Here is a 21,430-nt window from a genome sequence, read left to right as displayed (position 1 = left end):
ACTCAGTGGGCTCAAAGCGATATCTTAAAATTATTTGTATTACCCATTTAACTTAAAATGAATTGATTAATTGATATTTTGTGAATAATAACAACTAAAGATGATATTTAGTGAATTCCAGACCTACTTGTCAGAGTCAAGAGCATCTGGTGATGTTTGTGCAGAAGATAAACTTGGTATTGTGATTGGGTACTAGACCTTGTTAAATTTTTCTAGAGCAATTAAATGTGGTACCAGTGGGTTGTCTGCCTATCAGGATAACTTTGTACATATTTCAGGCCAATAAAATAATTTTGAGAAATTTGGAATCTTAATTTGTCTCCCTGTAATACTGTATCAGAATAAGTATTAGTATTTTTATAATTATGTAATTTTATAATTATATGATATTTATATATAATTATATAATCATAGTTATCTTTTATTGATGTGCTGGATTAAATAAAGTTAGTTATGGAAATGGTTTGCTAGGTCAGTGTTATAATGCTTATAAAGATTTTGTTTTGGTTTTAAGTCAGCAGTTATGTGTTACTTTACTGTCGCGCTGCATTTGCTCCATATGGAAGTCAAGTTTTAGGTTTTTGTTTAAACTATGGAGCACCGGGGTGGCTCAGTTGGGTGAGCGTCTGACTTCGGCTCAGGTCATGATCTGATGTTCATGAGTTTGAGCCCCGTGTTGGGCTCTATGCTGACAGCTTAGAGCCTGGAGCCTGCTTCAGATTTTTGTCTCCCTTTCTCACTGCCCCTCCCCTGCGCATGCTGTGTCTCTCTTGTCTCTCAAAAATAAATAAACATTAAAAAAAAAACTTTTTTAAGTAAATAGTTTGCACAAAAGTTTCTGTTTTGTCGGCTCAAACTCACAAAACAGTGAGATCATGACCTGAGCCGAAGTCAGACACTCAACCGACTGAGCCACCCAGGCGCCGTGTGTGTGTGCATTTATACACACACATGCCTTCTCTAGGGTTGTAACTAGGATTTTGAAGTAGTAAAGGAAATTTGTTGCTCTTAAGAACCTGTAGAGAATATTTGGGTGACTTTTATGCCCTCTGTTAAACACCGGGAAAAATAGGTGAGTATTATTCCAAGAATTTTAATGGAGAATGTGTTTATCATGCGCACAAAGCTAAATAACGGATTAAATTTTTGACCTACTACAACAGTACTCACTTTAATCAGTACTTTTTTTCATAAGTTATGGTTTCACCCATTGTTTTTGGAGAATCTAGTTAGAATGTAAGTTAAGTTGCTCAAGTGTAGGGATTTGATCTTATACTTCTTTGTATCCTCAACATCTAAACCAATATCTTTACATCAGAGTGCATCAACAAATGTTAAGATGATAAAATATCTATTTTTCTGGCTTTTGGGGTGTTTGTTTTTCTTGTGGGAGAATGACTTTACTCTGATTTTACTCTATGTGTTTTCTTTTTGCAGCCCCATTGACAAACCTTCAGATTCTCTCAGTATAGGGAATGGTGATAATTCACAGCAGGTAAGGCTCTTGATTCTGTACTTCGTTTATATTCCATTCTCTTGAAACAAAGCATTCTGTGCAAGTGAATTTTCTGGATAGTGGAAAATACTTTACTGAGACAATTTAACAATACTTTTAGTGGATATCCTTTTTTAAATGTAGTATAATGAATCTTCTTTTCCTTCACAGAATTACTGTGTAAGAGCATAACTTAACCTTTTCTTGATGACTCAGATTTATCCTTATGACCATATGTCATATTGTATGGTATCTCAGTATTTTAGTGTCATATGAGTCTGTTGATACTACTGGTCTTTTTGACCATCTACAAAATGGTCTCAGACTAGCATGCCCCCTTTATTCTTAAGAGTTATTTCTCTGCTGTATACCCCCCTTGTTGCTTATTGTCAACTTTAATCTTCTGTTTCTCGCAGTGTCCTTGCCTCCCAGCAGTTTGCCCCTATCCCCGAATGACTGTGGGCTTTGAAATAACAAACTAAATAGTTAAGTTCAAAGTTGTATCCACAGTGAAACTGAGTGAGATTCTGATCTTTGTGTCCTGCTTTGTATCATCTTGTCTATTTGCTAGTTTTTCACTGCATAAATCTCTGTGCGTCTTCTTACATGGGCATAGAAAAATGTAGTTCTAATCTGTTCCATAAAGACTGGCTAGTTCCCCACAATGTTTTTGAGAAACTTAGAGATCTAAAATACACTGCTTTTGGGGTGCCTCAGTTAAGCATCTGTCTGACTCTTGATCTCAGCTCGGGTCATGATCTCGTGGTCATGGGATTGACCCCTGCATCAGGCTCCATGCTGAGTGTGGAACCTGCTTGGGATTCTCTCTCTCTCCCTCTCACTCTGCCCCTCCCCTGCTCTTTCTTTCCTCTTCTCTCTCCAAAGAAATAAAGATTTTTTTCATAATAAGTTAAAAATAGTTGTAAAGGATGTAATTTTCAGGATATTATAAATATTGGTGTTTTTAAATAAATGCACTACATTGCTTTTTAATAAGTTTCTAAGAGATTCAGATATCAAAATGTGTTGTTGCTCTGTCCTTCATTTAAAAAAATATATACATGCTATTTTTTTTTAACAATCAGAAATTTTACAACATTCCTTGTTCCCCTGAACTCATTTGTCTGTTTCCACTGCCATTATAGAATATTACCTTAATACAACATAGTTTGTTCTTGACAGGCATATACTTCTCTTAAATAAAAATAGACATGAATTTTGAATTGGAAAAAAATGTTTTTCTGACACAAGGCTAAAAAATGCCAATTTTCTTTCTTCTGAAATTTTTTTAAGTTTATTTATTTAGAGAGAAAGAAGCACATGCAAGCAGGGAAGGGGCAGAGAGAGGGGAAGAATGCCAAACAGGTTCCATGCTGTCAACACAGAACCTGAGGCAGAGCTCAATCTCATTGACCGTGAGATCATGATCTGAGCTGAAATCAAGAGTCAGACACTTACCCAACTGAGCCACCCAGGCACCCCTTTCTTCTGAATTTTTATTTGTAGTTTTGATCAAAACAACTTATATAAATACAGAATTTGATAAAAATTTTAAACATCAACACTAATATTGGACATTTATCTCTTAACGAGATAGAGCTATTTTAAAATTGGTTTTCATGCATCCATAGATGAATATTACCTGTTGGTAAAGGAGACAAGTTTTAACTATATTGTTAGTCATTTTTTCATTTTATAACATCAGTGCTCAGGTGTCTTGTTTATATAGGTGGGGGGAAGTAAGAGTGTTATATCAGTATTGACTTTTTGAACTCCTTCTATGAATTCAATACCTAAGAGTCATATAAAGATTGAGGCACCTGGGCAGCTCGGTCGGTTGAACGTCTGACTCTTGTTTTTGGCTCATGTCTTGATGTCACAGTTCCGTGAGTTCAAGCCCCACATCTAGCTCTGCACTGGCAGCACAGAGCCTGCTTGGGATTCTCTCTCTGCCCCTTCCTTGCTTGCATTGTCTCTGTCTCTCTGAAACTAAATAAACTTAAAATTTTTTTAAATTAAAAAATCATATAAAGGTTTATCATAAAAATTATTTTGTTAAGTGTTTATTTTTGAGAAAGAGAATGTGAGCAGGGGATCAAGAGAATCTGAAGCGGGCTCTGTGCTGACAGCAGACAGCCCAATGCAAGGCTTGAACTCATGAACTACAAGATCTTGACCTGAGCTGAAGTTGGACGCTCAACCAACCAAGCCACCCAGGCGTCCCAAAAATTATTTTTCTTAAAGATTTTTTAAAAGTTTATTTTCTTATTTTGGGAGGGAGGGAGAGAGAGCAAGTGGGGAGGGGCAGAGAGAACATCCCAAACAGACTTCGTGCTATTCGCATGGAGACCCATGCAGGCCTTGAGCTCATGCACCGTGAGATCATGACCTGAGCCAAAATCAAGAGTCGGTCACTTAACTGACTGAGCCACCCTCCTAAAAATTATTTTTAATGATGTTTTAGAAATAACTTGATTAGATCTTCTTTCCATTTTGTTCTTAAGTATTGAGAATCACGTAGTTTGCAAAAGAATCAGGTCATTAGTCACTTATCACCAGTCTGAATATTTCTAATACATTTTTGTTGCTCTCAGAAAGTTTTCACTTTTGGTCAAAGAGTGAGAAATACTCTTTTCTTTATAAAGTGAGAGAAGGTAGGTTCTGAAAGGAGAGGAGACTGACTTAGTCTTTTCAAGGAGGGTCAATCCAAAAAAAAAAAAAAAAAAAAAGGATTTTTATTTGAAAATTCATGTTCTCATAAAGTCTTAAGCACCCAGTTTGAAGACCGTTGTTCTAATATCTTTTGTTGCAAGCCTTTTTAACGATGGCTTATTAAAGTATATAAACTTAATATTGATTATTCTTTTCCCTTCCTATTTTATTTAGATATCTAACAGTGATACGCCTTCACCACCACCTGGTTTATCAAAATCCAATCCTGTCATCCCCATCAGTTCATCCAATCACAGTGCACGGTCTCCTTTTGAAGGGGCAGTAACTGAGTCACAGTCGTTATTCTCAGATAACTTTCGCCATCCCAACCCGATCCCAAGTGGGCTTCCTCCTTTCCCCAGCTCCCCACAGACGTCCAGTGACTGGCCTACAGCACCAGAGCCACAGAGTCTCTTCACATCAGGTATACGACAGAACTGCTGCATGTGAATCATTTTACTTAGACTGGAATGAGACCTCATGGATGTGTTTTTACCCCTGTCCCCGCTCTTGCTTTTTCGTGCAGTTGTAAACATTTAAACTGCGTGGAATAAGATAGCCAGATAAGTAGTTGTATGACCTAGAACTTACTGTGTTAACAGATATCTTCAGAAATGAAGGGTTAGATCATTTTTCTGATAATAAAATGCTTATTCCTCTAGGAATTATTAAGGGCTGATATATTTAATCATATTTGTGTTTACATAGTTAAAGATTTTTTTTTTATCCAGATGACAGAGAGGTATGATAGTTAATATTGAAGGTTATATTTTGGCATTTTTGAGCTATTTTCATTTCTATTCATTGTAAGTTTTATTAATGTGAAGGACGCCATAAAGTTAACATTGACAATATAGCACCTATTATGAGTGGAGCAGACAGTTTTAAAAAATAATAAAATTTAAGTAGATACTTTTTCATTAAGTTACATTATTTTTTCCTAACAGTATATAAAGCATATATTCAAAATTACTTGGACTTTGTCTTTGATAAATATATTTTTAATTTTTTTTTTTAACATTTATTTTATTTTTGAGACAGAGGGAGACAGAGCATGAACTGGGGAGGGTCAGAGAAAGAGGGAGACACAGAATCTGAAACAGGCTCCAGGCTCTGAGCTGTCAGCACAGAGCCCGACGCGGGGCTCGAACTCACGGACCGTGAGATCATGACCTGAGCCGAAGTCGGTCGCTTAACCGACTGAGCCACCCAAGCGCTCCGATAAATATATTTTTAAAAATAAACTTTACTAATTGAATTCTGTTACATCACGTTTGTTACCTTATTTCATTTAAATGACTTTCTCCAGGTTTGGATTATGAACAGCTGAAAGTATAATTTGGGTTTCAAGTACTTTGTTTTCTTTGATTAGTAAAATCAGTTTCTGTCATTCAGTTTTTTTGAAGTTAATAAGAATGGAATCATTGCTAAAAGTATATGAGGATTTTTATAATGTTATAATTTTAACGTGCTAAGAAATCATACAAATTTTGGTTATATTTGCCTTTATCTTGTAATATAACGTGTTTAACTTTCACTAGTGTGGACACTCGTTAAGTATGCAAGTAAACTATGTATTTAAAATTCATCACTAATTGTCTTCCCAACAGAAACAATCCCGGTATCGTCCTCCACAGACTGGCAAGCAGCATTTGGCTTTGGTTCTTCTAAACAACCAGAGGATGACTTGGGTTTTGATCCCTTTGACGTCACTCGAAAAGCCTTAGCAGACCTGATTGAAAAGGAACTGTCAGTCCAAGACCAGCCTTCCCTTTCGCCCACGTCTCTTCAGAACTCCTCTTCACACACTACAACCGCCAAAGGTCCGGGCTCTGGATTCCTGCATCCTGCTGCACCGACAAACGCCAACTCTCTCAATAGTACCTTTTCAGTCTTGCCACAGAGGTTCCCTCAATTTCAGCAGCACCGAGCAGTTTATAATTCATTCAGTTTTCCAGGCCAGGCAGCCCGCTATCCTTGGATGGCCTTTCCACGCAATAGCATCATGCACTTGAACCACACAGCAAACCCCACCTCAAATAGTAATTTCTTGGACTTGAATCTCCCGCCACAGCACAACACAGGTCTGGGAGGGATCCCTATAGCAGGTAGGTTCATTTATAGCCTTTGAGAATTTGTGAATATCTCATGCCTTCAGGTTGTTGGGTGGGTAGGGAGAGAATTTTTGAATAACAGAGTACTTACTATTCTTGGAAATTTCTATGGGGAAAAAAAAAAGTCCTTATAATCCAAAAAAATTTTAACTGGATGGATGCCTTGTAATATTGAGCTTTATAAGGATGGTGGAGTATTATAACTAGTTATAACTTGGAAGCATTTTATTTAACAGAGTAGTTACCAAACTTCCATATGGAATATAAATGCACAAAGAAAAAGAAAAAAAACGGACTCTGAAATTATGGTGCTATAATTTCAACACCATGGTAAAAGTTCAACACCATGGTAAAAATTCTGATTATACATTCTAAAAGGAAAATAATGAAAAAAAATATTTTTTAAGATGGTAATTAGTGAGAGCATGAGGGATAAAGCCATTCTGTAACTACTTTTGGTAATTATTTTGACTGCTAGGCACGCGCACACACACACAAACTGTGCTTTATGTTAGTAAAGTACTTAATCTTTGAGAACTCTGATTATTCATGTTTCACAGACATATGTGTATAAGTATACTTTCTGTGAAAAAGCAATTGCTGAGAGATATTTTCCCTTTTTGTCTGTCATGTTTTTATTTCTGGGAAAAATATTTGGTTCCTTTAAGTGGTACCAGAATACTTCTGGTTTTATACTGCTACCCTTGAAGGTTTCAGAACTTTTGGGTTTTAAGGTCCCATATAACATTTATTAGATCAACTGACTTCTTTGTCTAAAGGAATCCTTCTTATTTATAGGTTTTGGTTTTTTTCAGTTTATTTAATTTGGACTTTAGAGATGACTGGTAAGAGAGAGAGTTTGTTTCTCTCCCGATTCTCTCAAGTAGAATAGAATAGTCCCTCACTCTGTTACATAATTAATAAAATTCATTTTTATCCCTTGTCATGGCCTTTAAGATACGGCATGGCATAGTGTTACCGTAATAACGTGCTGTTACCAGCAAGTCGTTCGTTCTCTTGTGTCTAGCAAGGTTGATAGGTAAATTTGAAGAGATCCATCAGAGTTCTTTGACTCTGTTCCCTTTGTGACCAACCACATTTCATTTCATTTTCAAGACAAGTAACTGAGTTCAGAGAATATGGTTTGTGGCTTTTGATACAGTGAATCTAACAGTTGATACAGCGAAGTTCACTTACATGAGCATGATAGCACCAATGTAGTGGTTCGTATATCGGTGGAACTCATGATGTTTGTTCATTTGATTACGGCAGTTAGTAGGTAATTCCGAGTGGCATTTTTGAGTCCTCTCCTTCTACATGATATTCACTTGGGAAACACTTAGGTATTCAGTTCCTGATACTGCTTTTTTCCCTTCCATTCAAGACAGCATATCAGAGCGTAATTTTGTTTCGTTTTGCTTCAATCATTTTAGGAACGTGGCATGTAATGACTAGTAGTGTATCTCATAACTGATTATAACATTAAGAGTTAAAGTTAAGTTCCCCGAAATATCCTTAACATTTAAAAATAAAATATTACATCAATGATAATGAGTATTTGGGATACTGTTTGCCCAACAGAGAAGTAGGCCATATGGGTAATACAAAAGAACTATAAAATATGGGTACTATTTCCAGGTATTTTGCAGTATAGTTGAAGAAATAAAATTAATATTATGTATGAAAGCGGTGACTATATGATACTGGAATATGAGAGAACTCAGTTGAGCCTTTAATTATTGGGGAGGCTTCATTGAAGAAGTAGGAATTGATCTGTACTATGGTATCTTGGATTTGGGTTAGTGGGGAAAAGAGAAAGATCTTTTATACTGATGGGACTCCTTAGTAAAGGCGTAGAGGCAGGAATTCGTATGTAATTTCATTAAGAAGCAATAGAACTGCCTTCAGTAACGGGAGGTGCTTCATGTATTGTATAAATAGAATGGATGAGAACATGGGGAACTCTGACAGCAAGGGTACAGTGTGCACTTGATACAATAGGAAGAAGGGGGCCTTTGTGGGACTCTAGTTCTTAGCTGTCTTCATTGTGTACTTTTCTTTGACTTATTTATTACATGACCATCTTCAGTAAGTTATCTGTTCTTCTGATTTCACAGTTATCATATTGTCCATCAGCACAAAAACAATTTTAACCCAAATATTTCAAACCCGTATATATTATGAAAATGCCACAGTGGGAAGGAATAATTACAGAGTTGTGAGTGTAGTTGTCCTCGTGTTAATCATTTGAAATCTTCATCTAAACTAGATATTTATGAAAAAAAAAGACAAAAACGTGGCATTACATTATGGTCCTCTTTTTGTGGGTTTTCCTTTTAACATATACTCAACCATAGAGCATAAAATACTTTTTTTCCCAGAAATTCTAAGAATGAAGTCACCACCTTGTAGGTTCTGAATCATTGTCGTGTTTTGTGGGAGGTTGGGAGAGCTTGTTATTTCAGGTTTTCCGTTTTTGACTCTGCATACTGGTTTGGTATTTAAATGGTGACTGATGATTAAGCTTCTTTATTAGATTATTTTCAAGTCTCTGATGACAAGAGAAATTTTAGTTTTAATGCACCAAAATATTTAAAATTGTTATCAAGAGTTACACAGAATACTCTGACGTCCTATAAATATTTGGCAAATACCTCAGGAAGCTGAATGTGCTAAGCCTCAAAACTGAATAGTTAGATAATTGTAGCCAGATGATCTGGGATTTTCAATACCAATTAGAAATGACAGAAATAAAATTCTGGAAAACTATATACATTTTAACTGTGTAATATGAAGCAAGTTAATACCTAGGCAGTATCTGCCTTCCCCACCCCTAGTTGTAACTCATTTGTACTTGAGTTGAACTATTGAAATTAGGTTCAACTTTGTATCCTGCAATGAATATCATGGTGTCTTATCAGGGTATATATTGGTTAAGTGCTTCATAATGGAGAGTACATACTCTTTCTATGATACCTGCCACTTTAAGATATGCTTAGCCAGTACTCAACACTGGAAAAGGCACGTCTATTTATTTATTCTTTAGATACCTAGAGCAAAACAGTGTCCCTGACCTTTACAAGCACACAGTCAGGTGTCAGTCACCTATATATCCTACAGATACCATGTCTCTATGTGTTATATATTTGTATTTAAGTGTTGAGTTTTTGTTTCAATTAAATTATTAAAAATTTATGTATCTGAAACCTATCACGGGAAAGACAGTTGCCAGAGGTTTGACAGAAATGCAGCTTCCATTTCTTTTGCCTAAATGAAAACACTTTTTTTTTTCATTGAAAATTAGTTATTTTCTTAATTAGGCGAAAAATTTTTAGCAGCATTTTCTTGGCTGCACATCCAGTTTGCTAAGCTTAGAAGGACTTTTGAAATAAATATTCTTGGTGGAAAACTTTGATTAGTGGGCAGTTATAGTAAGTCCATTTAGATCTTTATTATTGACACTGTGTGCTTTTAAGAAAGGACTTTTCTTGTCCTAAAAAGTGACTTACCTTATTCAACTCCTTCATTTTAGAAATAGTAGAGCTATGTTCCAGAAAGGTTAAATAATTTGTTAAAGGTCAAACATTCAATTAGTAGTAGAATTGGGATAAGTACCCAGATCCCACGTTCAAACTGAAATGTTTCACCACTGCAACATAGATGTTCTTCTTCACAAATGAAGATCACTGGCATGTACTTTGAACTTGGCTTTCTTCCCATAGTAATTGATTTATGCTCTCACACACTTGCAGATCCCTTTTCATCAGCAGTATCCATTCATGAGACAATTGGCCCAGCTCAGGGATATGGCCTGTAGTTACAAAGTAGAATGAAGTTTATCGACTTCATAAAAATTAATCTCTTGCTCAGTCCTTATCAGCAACATGTTCTCACCAACAGCTCTAGTAGTCTAAAATTTCCTTTACACAGCCTCCTTTGCTGTATACTTGGAATTGATAGAATCTTTGCCAATTTACTGAAAAATAATGAAAGAACCTGCTCTAAAGGCCAGAGGTCTTTTTCTTCATGTCGTCCGTTAAATCTGCCAGTTAAGTATTTCTAAATGTAATTTTGCAGATTTGTTTTTCCAAGAACTCTCTGCCAAGATGTTTTTATCCATAATGCTAAAAATTATTTGGAAAACAATCATAGTAAGTCTCAGTCTGTAAGCATTGTTATTTTAAGATATACTTAGAAAAATATTTGAAACTGTTTAGGATTGGATTTTTTTTCATGTTTTTGTGCATTCAGTTTTACTTGTGAGGGGACATTTTTCTTTAAATATGATTACTGAATTAGCTATGTTAGCAGTGACTTGATTGAATTTTGAGTCATGTGTGAAACAAAGTCACTTGTACAGTAATTATCAATTATAATTAGGAGAACTGATCTCATTTCATGTATAGTTCTCTGACCTAGAAGTAGTCATCTTTGCTTTCAGTCAATTGGATCATTGTATTACTAGCATTTCACTATTTTCTCATTACTTCAGAAGTGCACATTGAATATTCAGATGCTATATGGTAATTTGCTGAGTTAATATTTGTATCTTTTTATTTCTTTTTTATAAACATAATTTCTGCCTTTAAAACATGGGTTTGTCATTTTTCCTTTTAAAAATCATGTTTTCACATCTGTGAATTTATTTTTAATTTTTTTCACAAAATTCTATTACTGTTAGAGGAGTATCTGAATTTAAAGGGGGTCCAATTGGCTTGGAAAAGAATGGCTTTCCTGGTCTCTTTTTTTTCCTTTTTGTCTATTTATAGTCCTAAATCTATTCTATTTGTTCTTATACCTGACATAGTATTAAATTGAAGGGTGTGTTTACAGTGTAACTACTTTCTAGGTACTTGATAAGTTTATATTTTGAAATTCATGTCTTGTTTCACACCCAGATTCCAGCCATTAAGCATGTATTTTATATATGTATCAGTATTCCAAATATTGAAATCATTTTTAAAGGGACTGTTAACAAATCTAGTCACCCATAACTAGACCATGACTGACTTTTCCACAGGGGAAGAAGAGGTGAAGGTTTCGACCATGCCACTGTCAGCCTCTTCCCATTCATTACAACAAGGACAGCAGCCTACAAGTCTCCACACTACTGTGGCCTGACAACAGAACTGAGAGGAGAGGATTAGACTCTGGGGTGCTTGCATGGGCAACCGGATTTTTGCATGATTCCTTTCTGATTTCGCATTTAATGTATACACCCAAAAGAGCCAATATAAACGTTCCTCATGCCTACAACTAGTGTGTTACCTCATAGTTGCTAAAGTATTTCTTCTTTAGGCCTTTAACACTATTTATTAGCATAATAATTTTGGCATTGTTTCTCATGAGTGATACTATCTTTAACTCACACAAATAAACTTGTAGTACTAATTAAGATCCCAGATGAGATTAGCTAGAATTGTTCTTATTTTGGCTCTATTATTGAAATTATGCAAAGATAATGGTAGTTCCTTGTTTTCTGATTTGTGAAAAAAATGGTAATATCCTAATATACTCATGAAAAATTTGAAAATTTAAGAAGATAATGTCTATTGCATTTCTTTGAATACTTGAGAAGAAAGAATACATACAACACAAAACTGGTGGTGTCGCTTAATGCTCAGAAGGATGTTGTCAGCATTTATTTTTAGTTGTATGGATTTATATCCTATATGAATGCATTACGTGTTTAGAAACTGTTTTTGTTGTCTCTCATTTGCACATTTGCACTTTCTTTCTGAATGGTTGTTAATTATATACAGAAGGTTAAAAGATAATTACTATAGACTAAATGCAATATCTCTTTTCTAATGCACTGCCTAGTATACCAGGAAATGCCTCAGAAACAGAATTTCAACTTACAGTTGATTTATCAGAAACTTGAATTTGGGGTAAACATTGTATGTAAGAAGCAACCATAGTAGCGTGACGTTTTTATGGAACAACTGGTAGTTCTGTGAGATACCTGTTTGAAACTTCGTTGTTTAATAATTGAAATGTGATAATAAAGCTCTATTACAAGTACCTGGCCAGAATGAGACTAAGGTGGAGGAGAAGAGATTGAGGAGCCTCTAAAATTAGGCCATGTAAGTTGTCCTAGGAAATTTTAGTCTCAGAGTATAGTGGCATACTCTGTTAGGACATAATGTGAAGTGATGTTTTCGGATAATACACACTTTTTTGACATAGTTTTAAAGCTGATAATGAAGGAAAATAAACAATTAAATTCTGAGCGGTGAACAGAAACTGATTCAGAAAACGTGACCGTATTCTGCCTACATGAAGCATCTGGAAAGAAAGGGGAAAGTCCGCTCTCCTCTTGACATTTTCAGAAAACAATTGTGATAAAAGCTATGCCTTTATTTTTTGAAAAATATTAAAAGAGTAACATGAATACCAAAAAAGGAAGCCTAAGTATTTAAAATAATAATAATTTTAAAACATGTTATTAGGAAGTGATACTTAATATCATGTTGGAGTTTTCAAGGGTACCTCTTCATATAAAGTCTGATTATTTTCTGTTAGGCATAATAAGCAAATTAGATGGTTTTGTCCTCAGGTATAGCAGGTAAACTAAAATCTGTTGTTAGTTAACCTTCGCTTTGGTTAACTGAGCGTGTAGGAATAGCTAATTATCTAGCCATTTAAATTTTTTTTTTTTTTTGTAAAATTCTGCATAAATGACAATCTGTAATTTCTATTCAGAAGTGATTCTAGGGCAGCATTACAAGAAATATAGAAAATATAAATAAAATATTGTAGCCTTCTTAGAAGCCTTTTATCATGAGTTAATCATGGTTTCATTTTGCTCTAAGGTCAAGACATCCACTTACTGTCTCCTGTGATGTTAAGGTTTCTAGGCTTTGTTAACAAACTTGGGCTTCCTGTAATGAAACTTACTAGTACCTAGCTTTCTCCAGCCCTCAGTGCAAGCCTTTCAGTACCTGGATCTTCTTACAAAGACTAATGGTTCGCTCCCATTTACTTTACTTCTCTGTGTTGAGAGAGAGATAACACGTGTTAAACAATGCTTCTTTCCTGTGGTCACTTTCTCTCTCCTTTCTCCTTCCTAGCCAGGTCCAAAAAAGTGTCAGGTGGTTTGTCTAGACTTGCTAGGACCCAGAACTCTCTCCGGTTTGCTTCTGTATCCTCTACACTTTGACACACACCATACGTCAGGAAAATGCTTCTTGGTCATTTAGGCTTCAGCTTACATATTTTCACATTGAATAGCTGAAGATTATCCTTTAACTTTGTGATTTCAAGACCTTGTAAACCTAGAATAATAAGCCTCACCGTTTTGCTTATTTAATATTCCATATAGTATGTTTCTTTTTTTAAATGAAGTCTTGAAATCAAGTTGTAATGAATTATGTTAAAGCACGAAGAAATGACAACACAGGAGAAAGTACTGTTTGACATAGCAAGTAAATTGATGAAACCAAATAAATGATGGTAAAGAATGAAAAATTCTAAAAAGCTTCAGATTAATTTTTATTAAATTCCTGCATGATTGATGTGTCATGCACGAGGGAAGCCTTTTACGCTTTTACATCCTAACTTTTAAAAAATTACTAGTCTGTTTCTTAATTCAGGAGTTTTTAAAGCCAGAGATCAGAACCCTTTGGATGTACTAGCAAAGTTAGGAATTTGTATGTATGTACAGCTGCCCACTTTTTTCTGGAGGGAAAATCCATAGTTACAGATTTATAAAGGGTTTGGTGACACTTCCTTCCCCCCCCCCCCCCCCCCCCCCCCCCCCGCCCCCGAAGAAAAGTTAAGAACTGCTAACTTGAAATGGTTTTAGTGCCACTGCAAGAAATAGAGACCTGGAGTGAATGATTTAAGTCATGATGAATGTCAAGTGCCTCTTTTTATTTTCTTAAAGATTCCATTAGAAAATACTTTCTGATTAATACTTTTCCTTTTCATTCTGCTGTTGCATTTTGTTTTTCCAGGTGGTGCTTTTATCTATTCTTCTCTTATTTCAGCAGAGTATTAATCAAATAACTGAGTGCCTATTCTGTGTAGTGACCTGAGTTAGGTCTTGAGGGATACAAGGTTGAATGAAGCACAGATCCTATCGTCAAGGATAACAGTCTAGTGACAGTTTTATTTCAAACGGTTTCTATAGGGTCAGCTCTTAATATAACAATGAGAACAGCCATAGCAACCAAGACTCATTTTATTATTCATTGCTCTGACAGTGGCAACAAAGGGTATTAAATATTGATAGCTGAAATTTTTAAATAGATGATAATTTGGAAGGAGTGAAAAAATTCTTACTAGGGAAGACATACATTCGTGATTTAATTTAAGTGTCTTAGTCGTATATGTATGCTCATGTCTCTAACTCTTAGTGTCCTGGGTGTTAAGTAGAGCTTTCTATATATATGTTCTTTTAAAGAAAACACTTGAATGCATTGTGGCTGTGCCCATTTTTACTGACATGGCTCCTATTTGTACTGTGTTCCAAGCACCTTCAGGATTGCCAGAGCTCTCTTTTGCTGTGATACAGGTCCATAGGGAGCTACTCCCACAGAGGCGTTGCCTCAGAAAGCCAAGAAAAAGGAATGAATTGCAGGTGCATAGAAATCTTAAAATGAAGACCACTCTGTTATATGTGCATACGTTAAAAACTGGGGGATGTTTTATCTCGTTGAGTTACAAGGTTTTAGATTTTTTTATTTGATCTTGAAGTTTCCCCAAATTTGCTTAATTGGCTTTAAGAGATGGATACCATACAGTTGAAAGCACAATAACTTTTTTGAAAGATTATCTTATCAAGAGGTGATAGCCCAAAGCAATGATACCTGTGTCTTTTTCTATAAAATATGGACCGAAACCAGTTGTCCAGTGTCAAGTCCTCTGCCCTTAGTGCTGTGTCTTGCTTCACTCAGCCTTTGTATCTGAATGAGTACCTACTACATTGTCTCCTTGTGCTGAGTAAATGGCAGTAATATATGCAGGTATTTACACATGAAATGTTTAGTGAACTAACCAAACACCATGCTGATACAAAAGGAGAAATGGGAATTAAAGAAGTTAATGTAAGCTGGCTCAGGGAAAGCCTTCACTAAAAAAGTATGGGGCTTTTTGATTTTGAAGGATGGCTGAAATGTAGATAATGGAAGGGGGAAATGCAATAATGGGAACAGATGAACAAAGAACCAGGGACAGAGATTGGAGTGGTCCCTAGGGGTTAGGAGAGAAGGACAGTAGGGAGATGGACTCGTCTGAAGTGTACAGGTCATACGGAGAGGTGGAGTAAGGGCTCAGAGCCTTGAAAACGAGAAAGAATAGTTAATTCAGATGTGGATATGGTCAATGGTAGAGAACTATAGGTTCTTTGGTAAAGATGTAACTTCATTGTAGCATTTTAAGAATATTAATTTGGTAATGTGTTTGCTTGAAATGAAGAAAATGTTCTAGTATGTTATTGCTGGCCAGTGCAAATGAGATGGCCTGGATTAGGACAGTAATAGTATAAGAATGGAGAAGAAATTATGAATTAGAAGCCAGAAAACATGAAATCTAAGAAAAGTCCTTCAGGTTTGTCTAGGTCTCTGGTGATCTTTAAAATGTAACTTTCATAAAGGTACAGATGGAAGCCAGATTCCTAGGATTCATGAGGAAGTGTCAAGGATATGGATACAGAATTTATTGATAACTTACTTAAGACATTTGGTAACTAAGGGAAGGAGAAGAATAAGATGTTTATTAGATGGGTGGTAGGTATTAGAATGCATTGCTTTCAGATAAGGTGGATAAATATTCCAAAGCAAAACATAAAGGGCCAATTGAGAGGAAGACTTGGACAGTGCTAAGGAGAAGGTAGGCCAATCCATTAGGATTACGGATTTTGGTAGTGCTGGGAAGAGAGAAGTTCCTGAGATGAGGTTAGGTTATAGGTTTAGCTTTAGAGAGGAGGGCCTTGTTCTCTGTAAGAACAAGCAAAAAATCTAGCAGAGAGTATGCAAGAGTAGAGAAAATGAGAATAGAGGAAAGGACTCAGATCAGTAATTATTGAATGCGTGGTGTGCGAGAATGGGAGTGAAGAGCAGAGATGGGATTCTGTAAAGAAAGGCGGTCAAATAAATCTGTAAGAATAAGCCTAGAAGTGCATGAAAGAGAAATTCGAGAATTGCTGAGTAAAGATAAGGATCAAATTTAAAACATGTAGAGTTCAAATAGGTATGGTCTTGTATGTTTCTCTGGTTGTGCACAAAGCATCAAGGATAGACAAAGCAAATATTGAAAGTTTGGTTAAAAGAAGAAGAAAGGGATACAAAGATATTCAAGAAGACAGCATTGAGGGGTGCCTGGCTGGCTCAGTCGGTAGAATGCAACTCTTGACCTCGGTGTCATGAGTTGAAGCCCCACATTGGGCCTACAGCCTACTTAAAGATTGTAGATACATAGATACATAGATACATAGATAGATAGATAGATAGATAGATAGATAGATAATAAAAGTTTAAAAAGAAAAGAAGACATCATTGAAACACCTAATCTTGTGGTCAAGAAGAGAAAGAACCATTGGTGTGAGGGTGTTGAAGCGAGTTCAGTGACTTTAGATTTTGGTGAGGATAAAGAACAGGCATAGTGTTGTTAAGGGACTGACAGATTAGGAGACTGTGGTCAGTATGTTGACCATTCAGTATTGAGCAGTGAGTGCAAACCAAGGAAAGGGTGGTAGATAAATGTCTAACATTCCCCCTTTGGAAAGGTGGCTGGCTTTCACAACCCCTGTGATCTCTTATCTACTCACTTTTCTTCCAGTCATTTCTTGAGAGTAAGAATGCAGACTGCATGAGAGAGAACTGAGAAAGCGTGATACCACTTCGTGAATCCTGGGTCAGGTTTTTGTAAGTCAGTGACCCAAAGGAAAACGTCCACAATGGAATAAACGTTTCTTCCTCAGCACAGCAGGGTGTGGAAGCAGAATGTAGGGGAAGGCTTGGGAAGAGCCAGGGATGAGACCGGACAGGTATAGGTGAGCCCAGTGAGTGTGAGGGATAGTAGACCTGTTTCATGCTGTGGAAGATTTAGAGGCAGTGGGTGTGGCATGTGATGAGGCAGAGTTGAAGAGCCCATGTTACAAGTGTAAGCTAGTTTCTCCCAAGTGCAAAACTGAAAAGAACCAGCTTTCCACTTACATAGGGAAAGTTTCTCTTCTTACTTGGTGGTACTGGGTCATTCTGCTTTATATAGCAGATTGGAATTAAGTACTATATTTTTGAAGAGTAGCAAAGAAATTCAGAACTTTATCATAGAAGATTATAAAAGCATTTTGACAGTTTGCCCCTCCAGAGAATATGCTATGTGAATAGATATAAACCTGCAAGTTACTGAACTAATCTACTCTTAAGGTTTGTACACTTAGATGTGACCTTTAGGAAAAATTGCTGAAGATAATAGTGAAATAGGGATGGAGATAGAGATAAATGACATTTTCCCCTCATTTAATTAATAGCAAATACGCCTAGTTTGGAAGCACTCTTAATTTATTGACATTAAAATATAAGTCATCACTGGACTTGTTTCATATATGTCGGCTGAAATATCAACTATGACATGTAAAAGTGGTAATACCTGAAAGGGCAAATCATTGCTCAGAAATACTGTTTGTGAAACTGTGCTGATGGATCGAGAAGCCACTGCTGCTTAGATCTTCTTTCTGCCCTGTGATTTGCTGCCACGAGTATTATTCTTAGCAACCATATATTGCTGGATATACCAGGCTTTAATGCCAGTGGAACTCTCTCCAAAGAATTATCCTGAGAGTTCAGAATTCATAAGGGGAATCTGTTCTGTTCCATAGTGTTTTAGAGCATCTACCCTGGGTTCGAGTTCCACAGAAATCTAGTCTGTAACTGCTAGTTACCTAGAACTGAAGACAGGCCCAAGCAATCTAAGCTACTTGAGAATTGAACTGAAGTACCTGGAAGTTCCACGAAACAGCTGGAAATAGCTGTACTGAAAGAACCAGTCCATTCTTTCCAGGTTGCTTCAGACCATACTTCCTAAGGCAGCCATTGACTTTACTTTGTTCTTAGTCCACTTGACATTTTATGATTATTCGAAGGGTTCCTGGAAGCTCTAACTGACCCAGGAAAGCACCGTGCTTAGAACAGTGGTTTTGCTCCAGCTCGTGTTTGGTACCCAGGCCCACTGTTGTGCTCTTTTAAAAAGCAACACCACAAAAGCTTCCCCCCCCCCTCCATAAAATTTATAAAGCCTTTAGAGCACTCAGTACCTTTTTTTGTTATATTGAGGTGAAACTCACATAACATACAATGAACTGCTTTAAAGTGTACAATTCAGTGGTCTAGTACTGTTCTTTATCTCCGTGTTAAAATAGCAAAATAACGCACTCCAGCCGTGAGAATTTTGACCATTCCTTGTGGGGCTGTGTGCATCTCATCTAGTAGACTCGGTGTTTTTACCTTATAGGCCGAAAGGCAAATATTAAACCTTCAAATACTGCATAACTCTTCACAACAGTATTACCTAAGCTGTGGGTAGAGCAACTTTCATAGACTGCCCTTTCAAAAGGGAGAAGAAGGCAAGGAGCTGTTAGGTAAAAGAGCTTTAGTGTACATGTTTTCCTGAGTAGGTAAAAAGGTTTGAAGCACCTGTCTGAATAGTTTTCAAATGGCAATAATAATCTCTGTGTCTTTGTGACATTTGATTAGTGTTATGTAAGAAAAGGTTTGCTTAGCAAAGGTATACTATAAGCGTAGCTCTCTCTATGGATGTGAGCTTGAAAGTGTGTGTGTGTGTGTGTAGGTTTATACTTAGTAATTTTCATTTAAATCCACTTGGTGAATGTAGCAGAGGAAAAAGTCTCAGGCCATTTTTCTGCTACATTTCGTATTTATTCCTGCTATGTTCTGATTAATTCATGTGTTTAGGATAAATGATGCATGTATAGTCTGTTTCTAAATTTATTTTTAAAGAAATACCCTATTTAAATGCAGTGAGGTTACAGTGTGGGTGCCCATCTCACCTCTGGCCATATGTTATATGAACAAATATTTTCATAGCTTTTTCTAATCAGATTTCACTCTCACTACTAAGCATACCCATCCCATGTCACACTCTTTGGGAGAACCTAAGGAAAGGATAGTAAGAAAACTTTGTATTAGAATAAATTTCAGAGCTTTGAAATCTGTGACATAGTCTTTAACAATCTGCCTTTTAAAGACTAAGTAATAATGATAATAATAAACAAGGCTCAGAAGGATTGTGATTTGCCCATAATCACTTTCTAAAAACAATGTAAAGTTCTCTTAGCCCTCACCATCTGAATTTGCTTTCATACATGTAACTCAAGGAGAAAAAAAACCTCAAGATTCAGAATATATCTCTTCTCTAAACTTTGTTGTGTCTTACAGTTTGATTATTATAGTAGTACTCGCAAGTCAAGGGCTTTCAACTGTGAATGTCAGTGCAAATAATGAAGTCTTTCAAAGTGTCCATCTACTGACGACTGTTATCACAAATCCTGTAAGTTGTGGAAACCTGTGTTAACTGTGACCCAGTGATCTTGGAGTAACTTCAGTGGGGGTGGTGGGGGGGGCATAACCTTGCAGGTACTCTCAATGTAGACTTAAATTAATTACCAATGTGAGAACTAAAATAAAGGGTAAAACAGAGGTGGAATTAAATTTACCCAGGATTTTCCTGCAGTGCCAAAGAGCATTTAAGGACCAGCATGCATGATCACTAGACTGGTGACATCTCTAATATGACAGAATGAAAAAAAAAAAAAAAATCTTACAGTAATGGCACCAAGATGTACTACACTCACACTAAAGCTGTCATCTCAGACTCATCTTGAAGAACTATATGCTACACCATGTAAAATGATAGCATATCTGCTGATGTTTTCAATCAAGGAGGTTGTTGTTTTCAGCATAATGAAACAGAGGGAAAGCTCCACAAGGATTTAAAGATGATAATACCATCACCATCTCCAAGAAGAAATGCAGGAAAGCTGACTGCAATCAACTTTTGTAGCCTAGTGCGGTTTCCTTGTATGGTGAGATCTTATCCCGAGGACTATGCTAACATTTATACTCTGTTACTGGCCTTGCATACTGAAATCATGTATCTATGGAGCAGAATATAGTGATCTGGAACATTACTGGGATGTTTTTAAACATTGTTATTTTATATGTTGGCCCTTGTAAGAAGACTGACACCCTGGAGCTGTTTATTTTTTTCTTTATTACATCTATACATTGAGTATCCAGCTAAAGGTAAAAGAGGCCCAGGGTTATAACTTCATCAAACCAAATAGGAAGTTTTCTTACTGGCCTTAAGCAGAATGTTGGGCTACGTACCATTGTTCCACTTATGTTAAAACATAGGTTTTAATTAAAACTTAAAAATATGGATTACTGGTAGATATGCCCTAGCAGGCATCCTTCCAACCCCCAGCTTAGGGTAAGCTTTACTACCAGGTATGTTTCCTTTTACTTCCAAGCCATTAATATTCATCACCTAATGTAACTGTGGTCTTTCCCAGACCTGGATAGGTATAACATATCTTGAATTTTAGTGTAGTCAATACTGTTATGTGTAAACTCCAAAGACCTCACCTATACTAAAATAAGCAAAGTCTCATAATTTCCAAATAAATACATCCATTCCTGCAACCTTTATTTCATAACACACTTCCAGGTTTTAATTCTTGACCACCATGAGTCTTCATCCAATACCTTGTGTTCATTTCACTGTCCAGTTTTTTTCTTTCTTTGGCCAAACAAGAAAATCCTCTTTCTCCGTGTAACGTTTCGCAGTTAGAGAGGGAGTTCTCAGCTCGATCTTCATGTGTACTCCCTGTATGATTTCCCCACAGGATCCCTGACAGGCCTCAACTTTCCCTTTTCAAAGGAGAAAGCTGTCTCCCTCTCAGGCTGCTGAGTGTTTATTCAGAGTCTCTGTGATCAGTTACCTCCTAGTTACCTCCCCGGTAACCAGTCTATCACCTTTCAGCTCATTTCCAAACTGGCATTTAGTTTTAAGTGATCATATATCATTTTTCTTTTCTTTCTCTCTTAAAAATAGCACATTTGAACAGAAAGCATAGTCTGAGTTT

General features: G+C 36.3%; 1 protein-coding gene across 8 annotated transcripts in view; it reads left to right on the top strand.

Annotated features, from left to right (window-relative positions):
• Positions 1-21,430, top strand: part of CNOT4 (CCR4-NOT transcription complex subunit 4) — a 146,332-nt gene that overhangs the window by 107,588 nt on the left and 17,314 nt on the right. For 6 of the 8 annotated variants that reach the window (XM_049641902.1, XM_049641899.1, XM_049641903.1 and 3 more), the window contains 3 exons: positions 1,438-1,495; positions 4,382-4,631; positions 5,818-6,315. In XM_049641902.1, the coding sequence (XP_049497859.1) occupies positions 1,438-1,495; positions 4,382-4,631; positions 5,818-6,315 (806 nt within the window). Of the gene's footprint in view, positions 1-1,437; positions 1,496-4,381; positions 4,632-5,817; positions 6,316-11,341; positions 19,708-21,430 lie in introns of those variants that run through there. The other 2 variants (XM_049641907.1, XM_049641906.1) reach the window with 1 other exon arrangement.

The sequence above is a fragment of the Panthera uncia genome, chromosome A2 (genome assembly GCF_023721935.1).
Source record: "Panthera uncia isolate 11264 chromosome A2, Puncia_PCG_1.0, whole genome shotgun sequence".
NCBI lineage: Eukaryota > Metazoa > Chordata > Mammalia > Carnivora > Felidae > Panthera > Panthera uncia.
Note: the sequence above shows the minus strand (reverse complement) of the source record. Positions and strands in the feature narration are given on the sequence as shown.